The sequence below is a fragment of the Trichosurus vulpecula genome, chromosome 2 (genome assembly GCF_011100635.1).
Source record: "Trichosurus vulpecula isolate mTriVul1 chromosome 2, mTriVul1.pri, whole genome shotgun sequence".
Classification (NCBI taxonomy): domain Eukaryota; kingdom Metazoa; phylum Chordata; class Mammalia; order Diprotodontia; family Phalangeridae; genus Trichosurus; species Trichosurus vulpecula.
Genome location: NC_050574.1, coordinates 365,881,322 through 365,901,501, shown reverse-complemented (window position 1 = coordinate 365,901,501; position 20,180 = coordinate 365,881,322). Strand labels below are relative to the sequence as shown.

Genomic DNA, 20,180 nt, shown 5'->3' with positions numbered 1-20,180 from the left:
GACTCTGGGCTCTGGTACTCTATCCACTGTATGACATAGTGGCCTCTAAGAAGAGATAGCAGGTACATATATATGTCGATACCAAACAAATATATACAGAGTAAATGCAAAATAAATGCAAGCCCCTTTCCTCGTCTGTAAACATTTACAAACAGAAATGATTGCATGCCCAGCCTCCCTCACAGAGGAGTGTTTGGGGCACCGTTTGAACTAGGGTTTTCTTGACTCCAGGCCCAGTGTACTCTGTCCACTTGGCCATCTGGCTGGCATTTCAACTGTATATTCCCCTCGACTTGCTAGAGCAATAAATGACATGAGGTCTCCCTCTGCTTTCACTTTAGAGAAAGATTACAGAAATCTCAAATATAACCAGCCAGGTTATGGGAGAGTAAATGTTTACCTCAAGTGTTTAACTTAAGGTTATAAGATAACTATGAGTGGGACCAAAGCTTTGTATGTAGTAACTCATTGTGAACTTTCTAATTTTAGATTTAGACTTCCTTTTATCAGCTTTGGGAGAGGGGGCAGAGGGAGCATGGATCCTTCTTCAAGATGTCACAGCCACCTCTTGGATTTTTGCATACTTCCATTTTATATGATGCTTAATAAACTTAATTTTAATAAATTAAATTAAATGTATAATTTCTAAATTTAAACTTGTAAGTTAAATTTAATAAACTTAATTTTTACGATAATAATTTTAAATATATATGTGTGTATGTATATTTGTGTTTATGTATATACACACATACACAGAGCTAGGTGGTACAGTGGACAGAGCACCAGACCTGAAGTTAGGAAGACTCAAGTTAAATCAGTCCTCCAATAGTTACTAGTTGTGTGACCCCAGGCAAGTCACTTAACCCTGTTTGCTTCAGTTCCTTACCTGTTAAATGAGCTGTAGCAGAAAATGGCAAACCATTCCAGTATCTTTGCCAAGAAAATCCTGGGATCATGAAGGGTCAGAAGTGACTGACCAACAACAATCCATTTATACATATATATGTGTGTGTATATATACATATACATGTTATATATAATATACTACGCACAAACACACCCCCAAAATAAAATACATTGTTGTCATCAAAACTTTAATAGTAAAGGAGTCAGGACTACTGTTTTCTTTTGTCAACTTTTCTTCACTATCAATCAAAAATGCTGAATCTGAGATCTTATAATCTCTTCCAAGTTCAGTTCTCTTTTACAACTCTTAAAATAATAGAAGTATGCAAAATTTTAGAATGAAAACAAACAAAAACCTGATAAAAATAATACTAGTCCATAGTGTATGAGTTATTGTTAGGAACTACAAAACAAACCATTTCTGCTTACACAGTAATAAACATAGTATCATTTGTTTCCTCTATGTAAAATATAATTGACTAGATGTAATGTGGAGGATTCATGAACTCTCCATTGCAACACAATCATACAAGATTGAGACAAGCTATTTCCCAACCAACATTTGGACATTGATGTTGTTATTTAAAGGAAACCAACCTTGCCATGTCACTGTTTAGGGTTTCTGTGCTGCACTTTACTGAATTTAAAATAGATTACAGAAAGAAAGGAATGACAGATGTGTGTGTGTGTGTGTGTGTGTGTGTGTGTGTCTATATATAATACGTGTTTAGAGAAGGATGTACATAGATTGACTGATGGGAATTGGTAGATAGGGAAGTAATGAAAGTAAGGAGGCTCTTTCTTCACTGAAATTATCTAGATCCTTTAGCAAACTTATCAGTATGTAAACAAAATACACACCATTCTCTTTAAAGATACTGGATAAAGTACTGGACATGCACTCAAGGAGACCAGAATTCAAATCCAGCTTCAGACACTTACTGGCTCTGCAAACCCTGGTCAAATCACTTAATCTCTTTGTGCCTCAGTAAAAAAGGGGATAATGATAGCACCTACTTCTCAAGGTTGTTATGTGAATAACTGAGATATTTACAAAGCTCTGTGTAAATCTTAAATCATTATGTAAAAGCTAGCTGTGAAAAACACTATGTAATTGTATTAGTAAGAAAGGCTCCCCAGTCCCCTCAAAATGCAAAATCTAGTAGACATTTTATTGGTGGATGGTTTGAGTATAGTGCTTCCTGGAGAAAAAGGAATAATTCCATAAACAACCACAGATTTGGTCTAATACATGTTCTGGTCTTGTACAGTTTTTGTGTAAATCACCTGAAGAGAAATCAATCTCCTGACATGTGCCAGAAGACAAACTTGATTTATGGTGGTTACTTACCTTCACTTCTTGTTTCTGTATTTAGACAAAGAATTAAATGGCAATACAGTGTAGTTGTAGTGGAAGGTGCATCTGACTTTGAGGCAGCAGGCCTAGGTTTAATTCCCACCTTCTTCACGTAATAAGTGTATGAATTGGGCAGTTCTTTTAAATTTCTGAGTCTAAGCTTACTCATGTGTTAAAAGAGAAAATAATACTAGCTCCATCTATTTCATAAGATTGTAAAAGTCTTTAGAAATGGAAATGGGCTATACTCACACACAGGTGTGAATTATTTGTTAACTCCAAAGAGCAAGGAAGGCAGAGAGGGAGTAGCATTTGGGTGAGATCTGGTTTTACCGGCAAACTCATTGTGGGGGCTGGGGGGAAGCAATGGATTTTTAGTTAGAGGACCTGGGTTCAAACTGGGCTCTACTATTTACTACCTGAGGTCCGCCAGGTAGTGTAAAGGCTAGGGCACCAGACCTGGAGTCAGGAAAACTCATTTTCCTGAGTTCGAATCTGCCCTTGGGCACTTGATAGCTGTGAGCTATGTGACCCTGGGCAACTCACTTAACCCTGTCTGCCTCAGTTCCCTCGTCTGTAAAATGAGCTGGAGAGGAAATGGCAAAGCACTTCAGTATCTTTGCCAAAAACAAAACAAAACTCAAATAGGGTCAGGAAACAGTCGACAAGACTGAACAACATTAACTACCCGAACAGGGTTAAACAAGTCTATTTCATTTCTCTGGCCCGAGGACTGCACATCAGTATGCAAAATAAGGAGGTCGCACTAGATAATCTGTAAAGTCTAAATTCTCTGACACCAGAACAGGACTACTCTTTCTCATAGTGTGTCCGGTGTTAAGTTCCCATTCTGCCCATCTGGCCCCACACCCTTATATTAACTATACTTCTAGAGATTCTGACCACAAACAAGTATGTTTTGTTTTGTTTTTAGAGCCTAGGGTGCATTTAATGTAGTTAAATGATACTGAAAATCTTTTCTAGGTCATATTCACCCTTGGACAACACTCGAAACTTCACCCACAGAAGGGGTAACAATATTACTTAGAAAAATCAGCCCATCAGGTACAGTATTGCTTGATTTAAAATGTATCCCCCAACCCTTCCCTACCTGGGGGGGAAAAAGGCCACTGAAGTGAAATATTAGGAACGACCTTGAGGAACTTTGGATACGCCCTTCATTTTACTCCTCTTCTGCTTGGCAGGGCACAGTGCCCTCCTCCTCCAGTCTCACGCCTGAAAGAGTCCCCAGTGCGCCAAGCCTCCTCAGCCACTGTGCTGCCTACTCCTCCAGGTGATCCACTCCTGAAGGGCGTGGGAACGGCTCTGCCACCGAGTTCCCCGTGTTTCTGGAACCCGAGCTTCCTCTGTCTTGAAGGCAGCCTCTACCTCTCTAACATCAAGCCGCTTTCCCAATCCGGTGATTTTCCGGCGCTGCTGCAGGGGAGAGAAGGCGAAACATAGCTTAACCAAGGTACTGTATACACTCCATCTCCTCTCTTTCCCCGGGTTTTCTCTCCTAGCCCGCAGGTTTGGTTTTCCCCGCCCATAGAGCTGCGATTCTAGCTTGCAACTGCCCTAACACAACATCTCGCGGGGGCCGCAGCTTTACTCACTCCCTTTTCCCTCAGGGGCACTGAGGAATATCAGGGAAGGTCTAGGACAAGTGGGACGTGGTCTCCCCGGGGTCCCGAGAACTCCCGGCCTGCGAGGGAGCTCTAGAGAGAGAGGTGGGTGCTGCACAGAGACCTGAGGCGGCCACGACGACCCCTGACTCAGGCGCCTCCAGCCTCCCCTAGGGCGGTAGTTGAATGACTCCCCAGGACGCAAGCCTGGGGCCCTCTCCGTCTTCCTGTCCATTGAGTGCTCCACCCCCAGCGGTTGCAGCCTTGGTGCCCCAATGCGGCAGAAGTCACCGACTGCGTCCAAGAGGACAAGCAGGCAAGGGAAAGCGAGGTAACGGCCTGGCCAGAGGCGTCTGGTCTGTTTGGCAGCCCGTCCGCTTTCTCCGCGTTTCTGACGCAGTGACTCGAATCTCCAGGCAGGGGGCTTGTGTGCGGTTTGGCTGCCTGGGGGCGTCGGCTTCTCCTTCGGGAGCGGGCGACTTTTTAGCCGAGGTTTCAGAGCTTCACCCTGCCTGCATTTGGACTCCGACCCCGAGCTCTTGCGCTCTCTCCTCAGGAGCCAGCCGTTCTCCAGAGCTGGCTTCCCCGAGCTTGGAGGGGCTTTGGTGGAGAGAGGTAAGCGGCGTTCTCCTGCCTCCCCTTCCCCTTCCCCAGTCCGGAACCTGAAATCCACGCTCAATAGAGACCTGAGTCTCGGATCTGGAGTCAGCTTTAGAAAGGGCTGGGGGCCAGAAAAGAAGGGAACACCTTTTAACCCCCACCCTTGGACGCAGGAATCCGGGAGGGCGAGAAAGGGCTGTGAACTTTGGGCATAGCGGGTGCGTTAGGTGCTGGTTCCCTAGGAGAGAAGACTGTAATAGGAGAAGGGGAGAGGACACTTTAAAGACCTAACGGGCCAGGCTGACTCAGGCCGACTGGAAGGGGGAGGCTCCCTACTTTACCTCTAGCCCAGGGCTTGTAACGTTGGGGCCAGAACAGGCAAGTGAGCGTGGGCGTGGGCATGCCCCAGACCCCTTTTCACTTTGAGGGGAGATAAGGACTTGGCAAGTGACCTATAGGGCTGTCAGGCGGCTCCCGCCGTCTAGAACTACTATCTCCCTTTGGTCGTCTTTTTAAAAAGAAACTTTTGTTCTTTCAGAGTTTCCAAAAGAATTCTTCTGTCTGCTACAGTGTAACTAGAGTTACAAAAATAAAACAAACAAAAAAAAGTGGCCTGGTAATTTGGGTAGAGGGAGAGGGAGTGATTGTGCAAATTTTCTCGGGCAGCTAATTATAATGTAAGCAGAAAACTTACGCTTTTGCTGTCATTGAAAGTGTTCCTTTGCCCCATCCCTTTCCTGTGGGTTGTTATTTTGGATAACAAACCCCAACCCCCACATCAATACAGTTACCAGAAAAGAAGGGCACACAAAGATTTTCCTCTTTAAAAAACAGAGCATATTTAAAGGTATTTTTTTTTTTATGGAAAGTAGTTACCAGAAACCAAAGCCTCACACCTCTAATTTAGAAGTAATTTTTGCTTCAGAAGGACTCAGATAACACTGAAAATCTGCTCAGGTTATTAGAGACTACGGAGCTCTCTTTTTAATCCCATGTGCTGTATTCTCCTATTACTTGTGCTCTGCCCAGATTGACCTTTTATACTTTTATACTACTATTAGACGTTTCAAATGATCACATTCAAAAACCAAGTCCCACAGTAGAACTCATTTTCTTGTTGTACCCTTTCTCCATGGAATGATTGTTGAAATTGCACATTAGTTACATGAAGCTTAGAAATTCTGGAAGGCCCAGCCTAGCTGGGAAAATAGCTAGCTTTGACTGGCTTTCAGTTTGTGGGAAGTGACTCATTCCTTGACTTTTCACACCTAGGCCTATGAAAATAAATAGGTACCCTCTGGGTAACCTAGTCAGGACAAGGTTAACTAACTCCTAGGGCTCTTTAAATAATTGAAACTTTGATTTGTAAGCTTAGAAAAAGACTTCTTTGCAAATTTAGGTTATTAGTGATACTGCTGAACTACAAATTGAATGTGATGTGAATGTGTTGTGACGGAATCCACATTTTTTCATAAACAGCTTTCCTTGGCCTTGGGGAAAAAAAATCACTATCTAAATTCTGTCCTATTATTATTAAAATGAGACTACCACTGAGATTGACTAATACGTTTTGATGAGGATAATGCATTTGCACCAACAATGCCCATTAGAAACAAAAATTCCTAAGATTCAGAGAGGGAAATATTGACAAGACTGCATTTGGAAGTTTAAGAAAATGCACAAGGAAATAGCCAATAGGTCAGAAAAATTTTAGGTTTTGAATTTTAAAAATTGATTCTCCTTGACATATGATTTGGTAGCATAAATTTCCCACCCCTTGATCCTGTTCATACATACCTCTTTCTCTAATATGCCACATTTTGTGTTCCACCCTCATCATCTATCTGGGATTTTAAACTTCTTATTCTTTACAATCTCCATCCCTCCTGCTTTTAAAGGCTTAAGTTGTCCCTTAAGTGGAACGTAGTATTGACTTGGTTCTAAGAAACTCTTCCAATACCTTTTCATTTCTCTCCTTTCTTATAACTAAACTGCTGAAACAGATGATTTTTCTGTATTTTTCTTAACACTTTTACCTCTTTAAATCCAAAATATTGATAATGAAGAAATAAGGTTTTTACTATGCTTGGGTTTAAAAACATAGATATCATGTTTGTTACCAGATAGACTAACACTTTGTTGCTCGGAATTTGGTAATTTGCAGGACTGAGTTGGTTTGCCTTTTGCATTTTTAAAAAAAAGTTTTATACAAATAGTGTCATTATTACCAGAAGCAAATTGTTTACATTTTTAAAAGTACAACCTATTTCTGAGTTTTAGAAGCTCATGTACTTAAGTAGAGACCAGCCTTGCTTAGGCTTTAGTTCTGTATGTTAATTATAATTAGTTTTTATCTAATCATCAAGATAGGAACTCTACTAGGCAACACTTACTTTAGTGTCATGTCTATACAGTGGTATCTCCATGAATAATTATTTTTCCCTGAATAAAGCCAACCTCAATTTAGAGTTGGGAAAGAGTCCAATCTGCTTTTTCTGTTGATATCACAGGTGGTCATAGAGAAGGAGTGGTGCTACCTCCACTTGAGACTCCTCAAAGAAAAGCCAGTGACTAGATTTGGTTAAACAGAGAATCGTACTACTGACAGTTGCCTGGGGATTGGGAAGCTAACTCTCAAATTTAGGCTGCGAACCTATCATTAGACCAGTGAGGCTAGACTGGTATCCCTTGTAGTTTTAGATATTGGGAAGTCTTAATCCTCCTCTTCTGGAGGGAAAGGGGAGAGGGAGAGGGACAGGGAGAAAGTATCCTAATGAGTTGTGGAAAGGGGTCCATGTCCTGGAATTTTTTTTTTATTTTCTTTAAACATCTGGTAGCAAAGGCATTGCTGAATTGCATCCTTTTTGGTTATTACCTTCCTTGAAAGTAACAAAACCTGTATTTACAATAACAATGAATGATTCAGATAGATCAGCAGATGTGACATATAGTGAATGCTGAATTTGCAGTCTGGAAGTTATTCAGTTGTGTTCAGATTTTCATGAAAACATTTGAGGTTTTCTTGGAAAAGACATGGAAGGGTTTGCCATTTCTTTCTGATTTTACTGATGAGGTAACTGAGGCAAACAGGGTTGATTAAATAATTTGCCTAAGATCACATAGCTAGTAAGTGTCTGAGGCCAGATAACTCAGGTTTTCTTGACTCCAGGCTGGGTGCTCTATCCACTGTGCCACCTCCCCCTTTCAGTAAGAGCTGGGTTCTAATCTTACCTCTGACTCGTACATACTAGCTTTGAGGCCATAGGCAAGTCACTTAATTTCTCTTACCTATTGAATTCTAGAGTGGCTTAAGAGATCTTTGACCGGTTATTGATGTTTAAGACTTCTACAGCTTGGTCTAATTTAGTGGACCTCTACTCTACTCTCCACGCATGAATAATCTATGAACTTATCCTTTGGACTTGGTACTGATTTCATTGCACTGTTTTTAATTCAAGGTCCGATTTCAATCTTCAAAGAATGTGTAAGAACACTGAGCATATGAATGGGAGACTGGTGGGTTTTTTCCACTTAAGCTATTTTCTTAATGTCATGTTTAGATGTCATGGCCTCTCAACCACTTGGTTAGATCTAAAGGTAGCAAGTCTTCTGTAGCTACTGAGTTCAAGGTTTGGTAAGTTGGGAAGGTATGGGAGCCAAACTTGGTATAGTCAGCTACAACAACTAAGAATGAAAATATAGTATGAATTTTCTTGTTTTTAAATTTTTTCCTCTAGTTTGTTCTTACAGTTGTTTTAAGACTTTTGAAATGGAAAAGTGGATTATCCAAAAGCACTCAGATGAGAGAAAATAGATGATAATCTAGACATTTACTTGTAATTTTGAAGGGAAGGACTAGAATATAATTGATTTTCACATTCAAAATAAAACCAACCCTTTAATTTGTAATTTGATTTAGCTGGCAGATTCCAGGATGCTAGACAGGCTTCTTGTCTCCAGCCTAGAGACATTTTCAGGATCCAGTTTGTCCTATATTCGGCTGTCGAACATTGTTCTTTTTTTTTTTGTAGAGTTTTAATTCAGGTATTTTTTTTTATACTTAAAGGTATTTTGTTTTTCCAATTACATGTAAAGATAGTTTTCAACATTAATTTTTTCTTTTTAAAAATTAATTTGTTTTTAGTTTTCAACATTCACTTCCATAAGATTTTGAATTTCAACTTTTCTCCCTGCCTCCTCTTCCCCCCCGCCCAAGGCTGCATGCAATCTGATATAGGCTCTATATTGCATTCATATTAAACATTTTCACATTAGTCATGATGTAAAGAAGAATTAGAACTAATGGGAGAAACTATGAGACAGAAGAAACAAAACAACAAAAGAAAAGGAGAGCAAATAGTATGCTTCCATCTGCATAATTCCAGATTGCTCTCCAGAATGGTTGGATCAGTTCACAACTCCACCAGCAATTTTCTCCTGCATTTATCATTTTCTTTTTTGTCATATTAGCCAATCAGATAGGTGTGATGTGGTGTCTCAGAGTTGTTTTAATTTAATTTTCATTTCATTTCTCTACTCAATAGTCATTTAGAGCATTTTTTCATACGATTATAGATAGCTTTAATTTCTTCGTCTGAGTTTATGTCCTTTGACCATTTATTAATTGGGCAATGACTTCTACATTCTGCAACTTTGCTAAAGTTGTTAATTATTTCAGGTAGTTTTTTAGTGGATTCTTTAAGTATACCATCATATCATCTGCAAAGAGTGACAGTTTTGTTTCCTCATTGCCTGGTCTAATTCCTTCAATTTCTTTTTCTTCTCTTATTGCTAAAGCTAACATTTCTAGTATAGTATTATATAATAGTGGTGACAATGAGTATCCTTGCTTCACCCCTGATTTTATTGGGAATGCTTGTAGCTTATTCCTATTACATATAATGCTTGCTGATGGTTTTAGATAGATGCTGCTTATCATTTTAAGGAAAACTCCATTTATCCCTATGCTCTCTATGGTTTTTAATGGGAATGGGTTCTGTATTTTGTCAAAAGCTTTTTTCTGCATTTGTTGAGATAATCATGATTTATGTTAATTTTGTTATTGATAGGGTCAGTTATGCTGCTAGTTTTCCTAATATTGAACCATCCCTGCATTCCTGGTTTAAATTCCACCTGGCCATAGTGTATTATCCTTGTGATAAATTGCAATAATCTCTTTGGTAATATTTTATCTATATGTCAATATTCATTAGGGAAATTGGTCTATAATTTTCTTTCTCTGTTTTGGCTCTTCCTGGTTTAGGTGTCAGCACCATATTTATGTCATTAGACAGGAAGCAAAGGTATCACTCTTTGCAGAGAGATTTATTGGCATACAGTTGGGCAAAACAACTCCTAATTATTGCTTTAATTTCTTCTTCATTGGTGGTGAATCCACCGTTTTCATTTTTGATACTGGTAATTTGACTTCCTTTTTTAAAAAAATCACATTAACCAAAGGTTAATTTATTTTATTGGTTTTTTTTTCATAACACTAGCTCTTAGTTTTATTTATTAGTTCAATAGTTTTCTTTCAATTTTATTAACTTCTCCTTTGATTTTCAGAATTTCTAATTTGGTATTTAATTTGGGATCTTTAATTTGTCCTTTTTCTAGCTTTTTAAGTTGTGTGCCCAGTTCATTGATCTAGTCTTTCTGTATTTTATTCATGCAAACATTTAGAGATATAAGATTTCCCCTGAGTATTGCTTCAACTGTTTCCCATAAGTTTTGGTATGTTGTCTCATTATTGTCATCTACTTTGATGAAGTTATTTTTTCTATGATTTGTTTTTTGACCCCCTCATTCTTTAGTATTGGATTATTTAGTTTGTTTCCAATTAAATTTTAGCCTATCTTTCCATGGCTCTTTATTACATGGAATTTTTATTACATCATGATCTGAAAAGGATGCCATTTACTATTTCTGCCTTTCTGCATTTGATGAAGTTTTAAGCTCTAATACATGTATCTCAGAGTATGTGGGAGGGAGAGAATAAAGTATACAACTAAAAAGTATTTTTGGGGAGAGGGGTTACAAAGGACTTTGAACACCAAACAAAGGATTTTTATTTGAACTTGGGCAGCTAGGTGGTGCATTGTATCATAGAGTGCTGGAATCAGGAAGACCTGAGTTCAAATTCAGCCTCAGAAACCAGTGTGGTCCTGGGCAAGTCACTTTTGTTTCAGTTTCCTCAGCTGTAAAATGATCTGGAGAAAGAACTGGCAAACCACTCCGGTATCTTTGCCAAGTAAATCCCACGTAAAGATGTAAAGAGTTGGACACAATAGAAAACAAATAAGCAACAACAACCTAGGTTATAGTGCGCCTCTTTGTTTTTCTTCATCTTTGAAATTTTTATTCTTCAGAAGCTGTAACCAAATAACATCATTGAAAGAAAATTTTGATGTTAAAAAAACGGGCTTATGCATCAGAAAGCAGTTTGGGAGTTTGTTTGTGAGTGTAGTAGTGTTTCCTGAAAGGAAAACAACCTACTTCCTCTGGTTTAATTCTGGGCTGAACTCATTGTTCATCTGCACCTCATGTCCAAGATAAATATATGAATGGACCTACTCAATGGGCTGCCTGAACAATATGCTTTTTTATCCTCTTGTTTGTTTTCCCTTTGTGTATTGCTGGTTTAGTCTCTTTTGAATGGTAGTGGATATTATTGAAAAGGTCCTGTGAATTGTAGGTCTTGATGCAGTTAACACAATGTTGTCCACAATCAGAAATATTTGGAGAATTTCTCTGTATTTTGAGAATCCCTCTTACATTTGGACTTTGCATGATAGTGATAAACACTTGGCATTCACAGCTCCTTATTTATGCATTGCCTGAATTATGGTAACCAGCTGATTGTTGAACAAAGTTCTTTTTAATCAAGCAATGATGAAGAGAGATAGGACCGATTAGAGAATAGGAACCTTCCCAGTATCAGGGTAATTTAGAGCCATTCAAAATTAAGTGGCATGTCAACACATTTGTAGTGGGGAGGGAGGTAGAGGAAGTTGTTGTTAATGCACATATGAAGTTCTTCTGACTTCAAAGAAAAAAAACCCCTAAGAACAAATTTCTGAGACTTTTGAGAGAGAGAGAGTGAGAGAGAGAAACTGGAAAAGGAATCCTCTTTGTATACACTCTTATCTCTAGGGGTTTATAAATTCAGAGAGGCAGTGTTGTATAGTGGATAAAGTGACCATGGTTAAGCCACATGACCTCTCAGTACTCTTAAGTCACTCTAAACCTGCAGGTTATAGACCACTTGCTAGTCTACATTGTTGAAGGGAGTTTACCATCCTGATGAAATCACAGGTCTAGACCACATTGTCCAAAATAAAATCCTAATGATAGGATCTCAAATTTGGACAGGGCTAACACACTGCTTTATATCTACATTTTTAGTAATTATAATATATGGAGGAAGAGAAGAGATCCAAGTTCTGCAGATTTTAAGCACTGAGTTAAGTGTGGCAGAAATTCTTATTTTTAGTAGGTCCATGGTGTGAGACATGCCTTGCTGGTGTCTGTCTTACAGAGCCTAACATGTTATGAAACAGACTCCAGAATGACTCTAGAGACTGTGGGGGAAAGTTTCTTTTCTAATAGAACACATCTCTGGTTTTCATAATAAACTTTAATGAGAAAATAGGATTTCCTTTACGGCCAGCTTTTCTGGGTCCTCTTCCATAGGGTGAATGATATTTATTCAAAATGACTCTGTTACATTATTTGAGCTCCCATTTATCTAGAATCCAGATGGACTTTTTATTTGCAGTATTATTCCTATGATAATGCTGTATGAAGACTCTGAGGCCTTCACAGTATTGAGATGCCTTCTAAGTACTCAGAGAAAAAAATAAATTATGTTCACTATATTAGTGGGTTAGTATCAAGTGTATTTTGTATTCTAGTTCTTTAAAAATTGATATCCCATATATGAAATCGTAAGCTACTATTTGTGTCATACAGAAACTTTTTATCTAATTAACTCATAATTCTGATCATTAGAGATTTTACCCCATGCTTCAATAGAACCAGAGGGTCCAGATAATCCAAACACTGTGGGCTGCGTGATTCCTATGTGGACTCTACTTTTCTACAATAATATTTTATACTTGGACATCACTTTAAAGGTTACAAAGCACTTGAATGCGTTATTTCATTTGTTCCTCATAGTTAAATAATCCTGTATTATATGTAGGGCAGGTTACAAAAATCTTGAGGGCAGAAAAGTAACTTGCCCAAGATTTCTCAAACATGGAAAGGATATTCTGTTTTTCTCAGCTATGGTATTACAGCTCCCTTCACCACTGCACATGGAAACTTGGCTTTGAATTTTTAGTTACTGCTTAAGGATTTACATGAGGCCCTTGGAGGAGTTTAGGCAATTGGCCCAGGGTCACAAAGCTAATGAGGGCCTGAGGTCTGATATTACCCCAGGTCTTCCTGACTCCAAGCCCAGTACTATATCCATGATACCATATTGTTTCTGAGTTCTAGAAAACACAATAAATCTTGGAGCCAAAATTTGAGAGGGTTGGATTAATCATGATTTCTTAATCTGAGATCTGTCAGCTTTAAAAAAAAATTGGATAGCTGTACTTAAATATAACCCTATTTTATACATTTAAAATATTTTTGAGCAGGAGGGAGGGAGAGAATTTGGAACTCAATTTAATTTTAAAAATGTTACAAATAAATAGTGAAAAATTAAATTAATAAAGTAAAAGTGTTATCCTAAGGAAAGGGTTCTTAGGTATCATTAGATGACTAAAGAGGTGTATTACTTGACATACTGAGAAGAACTGATGGATTAGGCAGACTCTAAATCCCCTTTCTGCTTGAAATTCTTTGATCCTGTAAATTCAACTTTTCTGGCTCTTTGCATTACAACATACTGTCAGTCTACTATGTGTATGACTGTTCCTTAATCTATCACTCTTAACAGACAAAGGACTTAATGCCCAGGTCCTCCTGATGGTATATCAGTATCATCATTATTGTTTATCAACATATATGGAATGTATGTTTACTTGATATGAATTATCATAATGATATTTATATTGTCATGCTGTATCGGATTCAATTAGATAATAGGCATCCTAAGTTCATCTTGGAAAATTTTTGAATCACTGTTTGAGATGATGTATTGGCAAGCAAAGAGGGACTTTTTGCTGTTTTTTTTGAGTGTTTCTCAGCACTAAAGTAATCAAGTGCCGTTGATTGAGAATTGCCTTTGTTTGAATCAAGAGTCTTTGATGACCTGCTTAAGTCACAATGGTTGTGACGCCCTCTGTGGGCTGACCCTGAAGAAGTGTGTGTGTGTGTGTGTGTGTGTGTATACATATATATATATATAGATAGATAGATAGATAGATAGATAGATAGATATAGATAGATATTCTGAGGTTAGCATTTTGCTTTAGGGGCTCACTGTTTGGAAGAGTGTTCATGTGATTCAGCCAGATGAGGCTCTGGGTAGCTGGTAAGGAGCCCCAGAAGCTTTGAAAACCCAGATGTTAGTGCTTCCCTCTCTCTGGTAACTATGTATGTATTTCTATGGACAGACAGTTAGAAGCCCTGTCTGCTGATTTGTGTTATTTGCTCTGTTTACATAATTTCTTCTTGTAATTTTTGTTTGTGCTTTCTCTGAAGTTCAAGGTGCTGACTTTTTCCCCTAAACTAAGTGAATGATACATGTATATTTAATTAAAGTGAGATTGTAAACCCCTTAAAGTTGCTTTCCTTAGAAAAGCAGATCAAAGATCCTGTGCTAGCAGCCCTTCTGTGTGCTGGTGTTATTGGCCTTACACCTCCACAGCAGCTGCAAGCAGCATTGTTGTTACAAATGACCTGTTTTTTAATCTTAAAGCTTTTACCCTATTCATTGTTATGCCTACAAAGATGGTTAGATGAGTTGAAAATGCACACAATTAGAATTTTAACTTTTTCAGAACTTCTTTGACCCAGGGCTGAGTAGACAATCATAGCCACATTGCTTGTGTAGGTTTATAATAATATAGACTTGTTTTTTCAACATACATTTGTTAAACACTTATTGTGGGCAAGTCACTCTACTAGGTACTAGGTATCCAAAGCTGTAGCGTGTGCAGAAGTTACAAAACCATCTAGGCAGACAGGCTAAACCAGGTTGAGGATAAACAATAGGCCTCAAACCCATTGGTGAGTTAGGGGGATGTCTACTCCAAGCATGAAAAGACTTCTCCTGGTGGAATGGGAAGATGAGAACAGTTTGTTCAAGTGGCCATGAAGGAGGCTGAAGTAGGTGCTATGGAGCACTTAGAGCTTGGTCAGACATCAAAGACACCAAGGTCATGTACTGCATCCTGGGCCATCAACAGTCATCCTGCCACTGGACTTCGATGACTCTGGAAAAGAGAGTGAGGCTGACAATTTTATGCAACTCTGTTATGATGTCATCGGTCCTTTTCAAAAAGGAAGGACAAAGAATAACAGTTGGGGAAAAAGGACATAGATGATGATGTTGGTGCTTCTCTCTTTCTTTGGTAACTATGTATGTATTTCTATGGATAGATAGAAGCCCTGTCTGCTGATTTGTGTTATTTGCTCTGTTTATATAATTTCTACTTGTAATTTTTATGTTATGTATGTATGTAATGTATGTTAGAACAGTTGGAATAGACCTTAGTTACCTAATCCAATGTATAAATAAACAAAAATATTCTTCTATGACATCCCTGACAAATCATAGTAATTATATGATTACTACTTGTCTGTAAATTAAAAGGGGAGGAACTGGATCTGTGGTTCCCAGTACTAAGGCAGGCTGGCACGTTCTGTGTAACTTTTAAGGTTAGAGACTTGCCTAAAGCGCTGAGCAGTTAAATATACTCCAGTAATCTGGTAAGTATTTATTAAGTGTCTATGGCATGCCAGACACTGTGCCAAGAGCTGGGGATACAATTAATAAAAAGAAAGATAGTTCTTGCCCTCAACAAGCTTACAATCTAAAGGGGAAGACAGCACACAATAGGAATGAAGAATGGGGAGAGGGGGTGCAGGACAGGGAACAGGATGCCAGGAGGTAACTTGTTCTATGGAGTTGAAACTGGGCAGGGCACCAGATGCAAAATGGAGTGATCTTAGAGTCCAATTTCTGTCCTCTATAAAGGAAGACATTGGGGGGCAACAGATGCAAAGTTAAGCGACTTGTCTTGGGGTCACACAGTGTATGTGTGTTGGAGGCTGGACTTGAACTCATGTCTTCCTGGCTTTGGGGCAGCTAGGTGATGCAGTGTATCATCAAGTGCTGGGTCTGGAATCTGACCTCAGCCACTTACTAGCTGTGTGGCCCTGGGAAAATCACTTAACCCTGTTTGCCTCAGTTTCCTCATCTGTAAAATGAGCTGAAGAATGAAATGGAAAACCAGTATCTTCACCAAGAAAACCCCAAATAAGGTCACGAGAGACAGGCACAACTGAAACAGCTGAACAACAACTTCCTGGCTTTGGGGTCAGCTCTTTATACAGATGCTGCTTCTCTATATAAACTAAATACTGTAGTAAAATGATAGCTATTAAAAAACAATGCTTCTATCTATATTGCTAAAGTAAGTCAAAACTGAAGGGAACAAAAAAGTGAGTGCATCAGTTAGCATTCATTAAGCAACTCCTGTGTGCTCAGCTTTCTGCGAAGTGCTAGGGATACAAAGAAAGGTCAAACCCAGACTCTACTCTCAAGGATCTTTTCTCATGGGGGAAAAACATAGGAACAACTATGTACACAGGAGATATAGTAAGAATATGTGGGGAGTAGTCTCAGAGGGAAGGCATTCACATTAAGGAGGACTAGGAAAGGCTTATTGAAGAAAGTGGGACTTCAGCTTGAAGGAAGCCAGGAGGTGGATATTGCAGCTTCTTATTTACTTGTGCCGCCCACGTTATTGAGGAATAATATTGTCAAGGTATTTGAGGACAAACATTATTCTCTTCCTCTTATTCCTACTAGAAGAGTCCCTAGATTAAGGGTTCTTAACCTGTGGTTAAAATATTTTAACAATTGTGTTCCAAGGTAATTGGTTTTCTTTATAATCCTATGAACTGTTTTTTATTTCATGCATTTAAAGAAAGTTTTCTGAGAAGAGGTTCATAGTTTTCATCAGCCTACCAAAACGAGGTCCATGAAGAAAAGATTGTTAAGAAGCACCACATGAGAGAACTTCTGGGTTGTAGTCCTGACTTTGTCATGAACTCTTGGGCACTTAATCTCTCTTTGGTCATGGCCTTGTTGTCTATAAAATGAGGAAGCTGGATTAAATAACTTTCACATTCCCTTCCACCTCTGAGATTTTGTACCCCACTCTTTTCTCTGGGGAATTTTGTGAATGTCTTAGGGCATATACTCTAGAAAGAGAACAGGAAGGTGAATTACTGATATGGAGATGTAATGTATTCTAGCGCTAGCAAGAGAGACCGCCTGTGGATTAGGAAAGGATAATGGACTTGGACACATGTAGGTGAGTTCTACCCTTGCTCCTTACTCCCTGTAAGACTGCATGGTTACATCACCTCTCTAGGCCTTGACTCTTTTATTTGTGAAATGAGGTAGTCAGGCCAGATGATTCTTAAGGTAGCTTCTAGCCCTCATATTCTGTGGTTACTTTTCCTCCTGAGGAACATTTTGACATGACTGAATTTTATAGACACATCCCTTTAGTACTTGAATCAAAAATTTCCGTTCAGCTCATGCCCCACAACATGCCAATATAGGATAAGCTTAAGACAAGTCATAGAGAAATTTTGGTATTTTTAAATATGGATTCAGAAAAATTTGTTATGTAATATCTCAAAATCAGAAGTAGGTAAGTAGATTGTCTAATACCTGGCCATCTCTAGATCATCTGTAGACTATCACATAGATTTGCCTCTGTGAAGTGTGGGGGTAGTCATGGGGGAAGGGAACAAGAATTTATTAAGCACCTACTATGTACCAAGTGTTGTGCATTTTGCAAATATTTTCTCATTTGATGCATTTCAATGAAGTTTGTATTAAAGTGATTTCTTATTAAGTGAATTGCATTTCTTAATGAATTTCATTTAAAAATTGAAGATGCAGTCCACTGAATAATGATTTAATACCTAGGCAGAGCTATAACTAGAACAAAGCAACTTTTCCCAGGGAATCAAATTTATGGAGTGTTGATAGCCTTCCAGTCCTTCAGCAGCAGGGAAACAATAGAACTCCTTATTATTAATAATCAGATGGAATAGAAGAGAAGGGATGAAGGGTAGGAAGGGGGCCTCCAGAGTCTGTTTTCTGATACATACTGCTTGTGTGACCTGGGCAAGTTAACCTCTCAGGGCTGCCAGGCAACTCACAGCATAAACATTTGCAGAAAAGTCGTTGATTTGCGTTAATAGAGGGAGTTCCCTCATGAGGAATTCTGAACACCAGTGAAATCCCAGATCTCTAAACAAGCACAAGCACATGGCGGGTGGGGTGGTGGTGTCTACTGGATATACTCCCCTACATACAGACCCCTGATGTTGTTTTGTTTTTTGTTAAAAAAGGAGCTTTGCGTTTTGTGCAGGTGTCCTGCTCTTCTAGTTTTAAGGTCTGGAATGTTGTTTGCAAAAGTACGTATATATAATAGATGTATATGTGTGTGTATGTGCATACAGCTAAATACACATATAAAAAGCTTGTATTTGCTCACAGTGTAGCTCCCACCTTCTGCCTCAGACAGACTTATCCAGACCACCTGCCTTCTTGCCCAGCCTCTCTCTGCCTCCCTCTCTCCTGCTCCAGCCAGGCCAAAGCTGGGCTGCCTCACCATTTTTCCTGCTCATTGGCCATTTGTACTTTGTCAAGATTTCTCTTCTTATCTCAAATATACATGAGTTTGATCTGTCCCTGCACCCATTTGCCCCACGTGATGTATAAAGCCGATTATCTCCCTTTTTCTCCTTCTCTCCTCCCACCCACCATTGGCAGCTTCAGTCAATCTTCCCCACCCTGCTGTCTTCAGTCATTTTTTCTCCTCCCCTTCTCCTTCATAGCTATGGTTTCTTGAAACCTTTTTTTTCTTACTGCAGAATTCTTCATTTTTCTATTTGTCCTTTTTACTTTCCCTTTGATGAATTTTTCCTTTCTCCATGTTCCTTCCTCTCCCACCCCCATCTGGCCTCCATTTTCTTACAGTACTTTCTTAATTATCTAGTTGAAGATAAAGATGATAAAGGAAATTATCTTTCTATGTATTTGGTTTTCACTACAGCAAAAAGAGTGGTATTTTAGGTTTTATTTTTAAAATTTGGTGGTAAATTTAAAAAATTTTAGTTTTAGTTTCATTATCTTAATTAACAAAAATAATGGCCTTTTTGATTGAATAGTCAGTAAATGTTTAGCTTAAAAATGAATTACATGCATATTCACCCTACCAAAATGTGCTCCATGCCCATGTCTAGAACAAGAGAAACATGGTTGGAGAGGTCCCTGCCAAAATCCTGAGGGGAGAAGGATGTATCCTAGGGTCTCCTTCTCCCCTCAGGATTTTGTCCCAGTTGCTCCTATCATTGAATGCATCTTTTGCAGGATTTGCCTCCAAGTACTTTCTGGTGCTTGCTCCAGGTGTAAAGAATTCTAGTTAAGGTTCTGATTCTGCATATACTAAAATCATATTAAACAATATAGCAGATCTTTAATATGGTATATATTTAAAGAGGGAAAAGGCTTTTGAAGTGACATTAACAAAAATATCAGTATTTCTGTGTTTATACTTGAAGTAAGTCAAAATTCAAATGACAAGTAGTAAAAATTGAGACCAATCCCAGAAGCTCCAGCAGCATTTTTTATCTGTGGAATAAGGTTTTTGGACTATTTTATTACCAAGGTCCCTTTAAATTAAAAATCTTGTTTTCCTTACCCAACTATTTCATGCTGTTCTTAATGATAGAAGTAACTAGTGTTTATTTGCACTTTATCATTTATAAAGCATTTATATATATATATATTTTTTCTACATTTTATCCTTACAACAATCCTATAAAGTTTAATATCACCATTTATGGATGAGGAAACTGACACTCAGAGAAATTAATTGCTTTACTTGAAGTCATAAAGCTAGTAAGTTGGATTTGGCTGAAGAAGGACAATTCTGCTCAGTAGGTGTTTAATCTAAATTGGTCAGGTAGTTAATTTGATGGTTCAGGGAGGGAACTTTTCTTCTTCCTCTTCTCTGTAATGGAACAGAGCAGTTTTTACATCACACGTTATGAATTATCCATACTTCCATTATCTGGGTTAATTGACTGTAGCTTATCTAAGAATTTCGTGTTTCATTTTTGTTTAGAGACATAGTTGACATATAGATTGAAACTTTATTGGAAGTGGTTGGATTAAGAATTAGCATTCTCAAAAGATATTTTGTTTTGGTGAAAAAATCAGGAATTTAGTACTTGTAACCTATAACTAGGTCTACCAGCAACTGTTGAGTAACATTTTACAAACCACTTTTTTCCTAATTGCATTTAAAAAATTTTTTACATTCTTTAAAAAATTTTGAGTTTCAAATTTCCTTCCTGCCACCTGCCCCTCCCCTACCCATTGAAAAGGCAAGCAATACAGTATCAATTATACAAGTGAGGTGATGAAAAAAACATTCTTCCACACCAGTTATGCAAAGGAAGGAAGGAAGGAAGGAAGAAGG

General features: G+C 38.4%; 2 protein-coding genes across 4 annotated transcripts in view; one reads left to right on the top strand and one right to left on the bottom strand.

Annotated features, from left to right (window-relative positions):
* Positions 1 to 3,508: 3,508 nt before the first annotated feature.
* Positions 3,509 to 5,218, bottom strand: LOC118837183. The gene is made up of 3 exons (XM_036744139.1): positions 5,183 to 5,218; positions 4,013 to 4,609; positions 3,509 to 3,700 (listed from the first exon to the last, which is right to left on the bottom strand). Exons 1-3 carry the CDS (start codon positions 5,216 to 5,218, stop codon positions 3,530 to 3,532), a joined length of 804 nt encoding a protein of 267 aa, XP_036600034.1. The 3' UTR covers positions 3,509 to 3,529.
* Positions 3,697 to 20,180, top strand: part of ST3GAL6 (ST3 beta-galactoside alpha-2,3-sialyltransferase 6) — an 85,463-nt gene continuing 68,979 nt past the window's right edge. Inside the window, exon 1 of one of the 3 annotated variants that reach the window (XM_036744456.1) lies at positions 3,697 to 3,737. The gene's annotated coding sequence lies outside the window, so the exon portion shown is untranslated. Of the gene's footprint in view, positions 3,738 to 4,154; positions 4,504 to 20,180 lie in introns of those variants that run through there. The other 2 variants (XM_036744455.1, XM_036744457.1) reach the window with 2 other exon arrangements.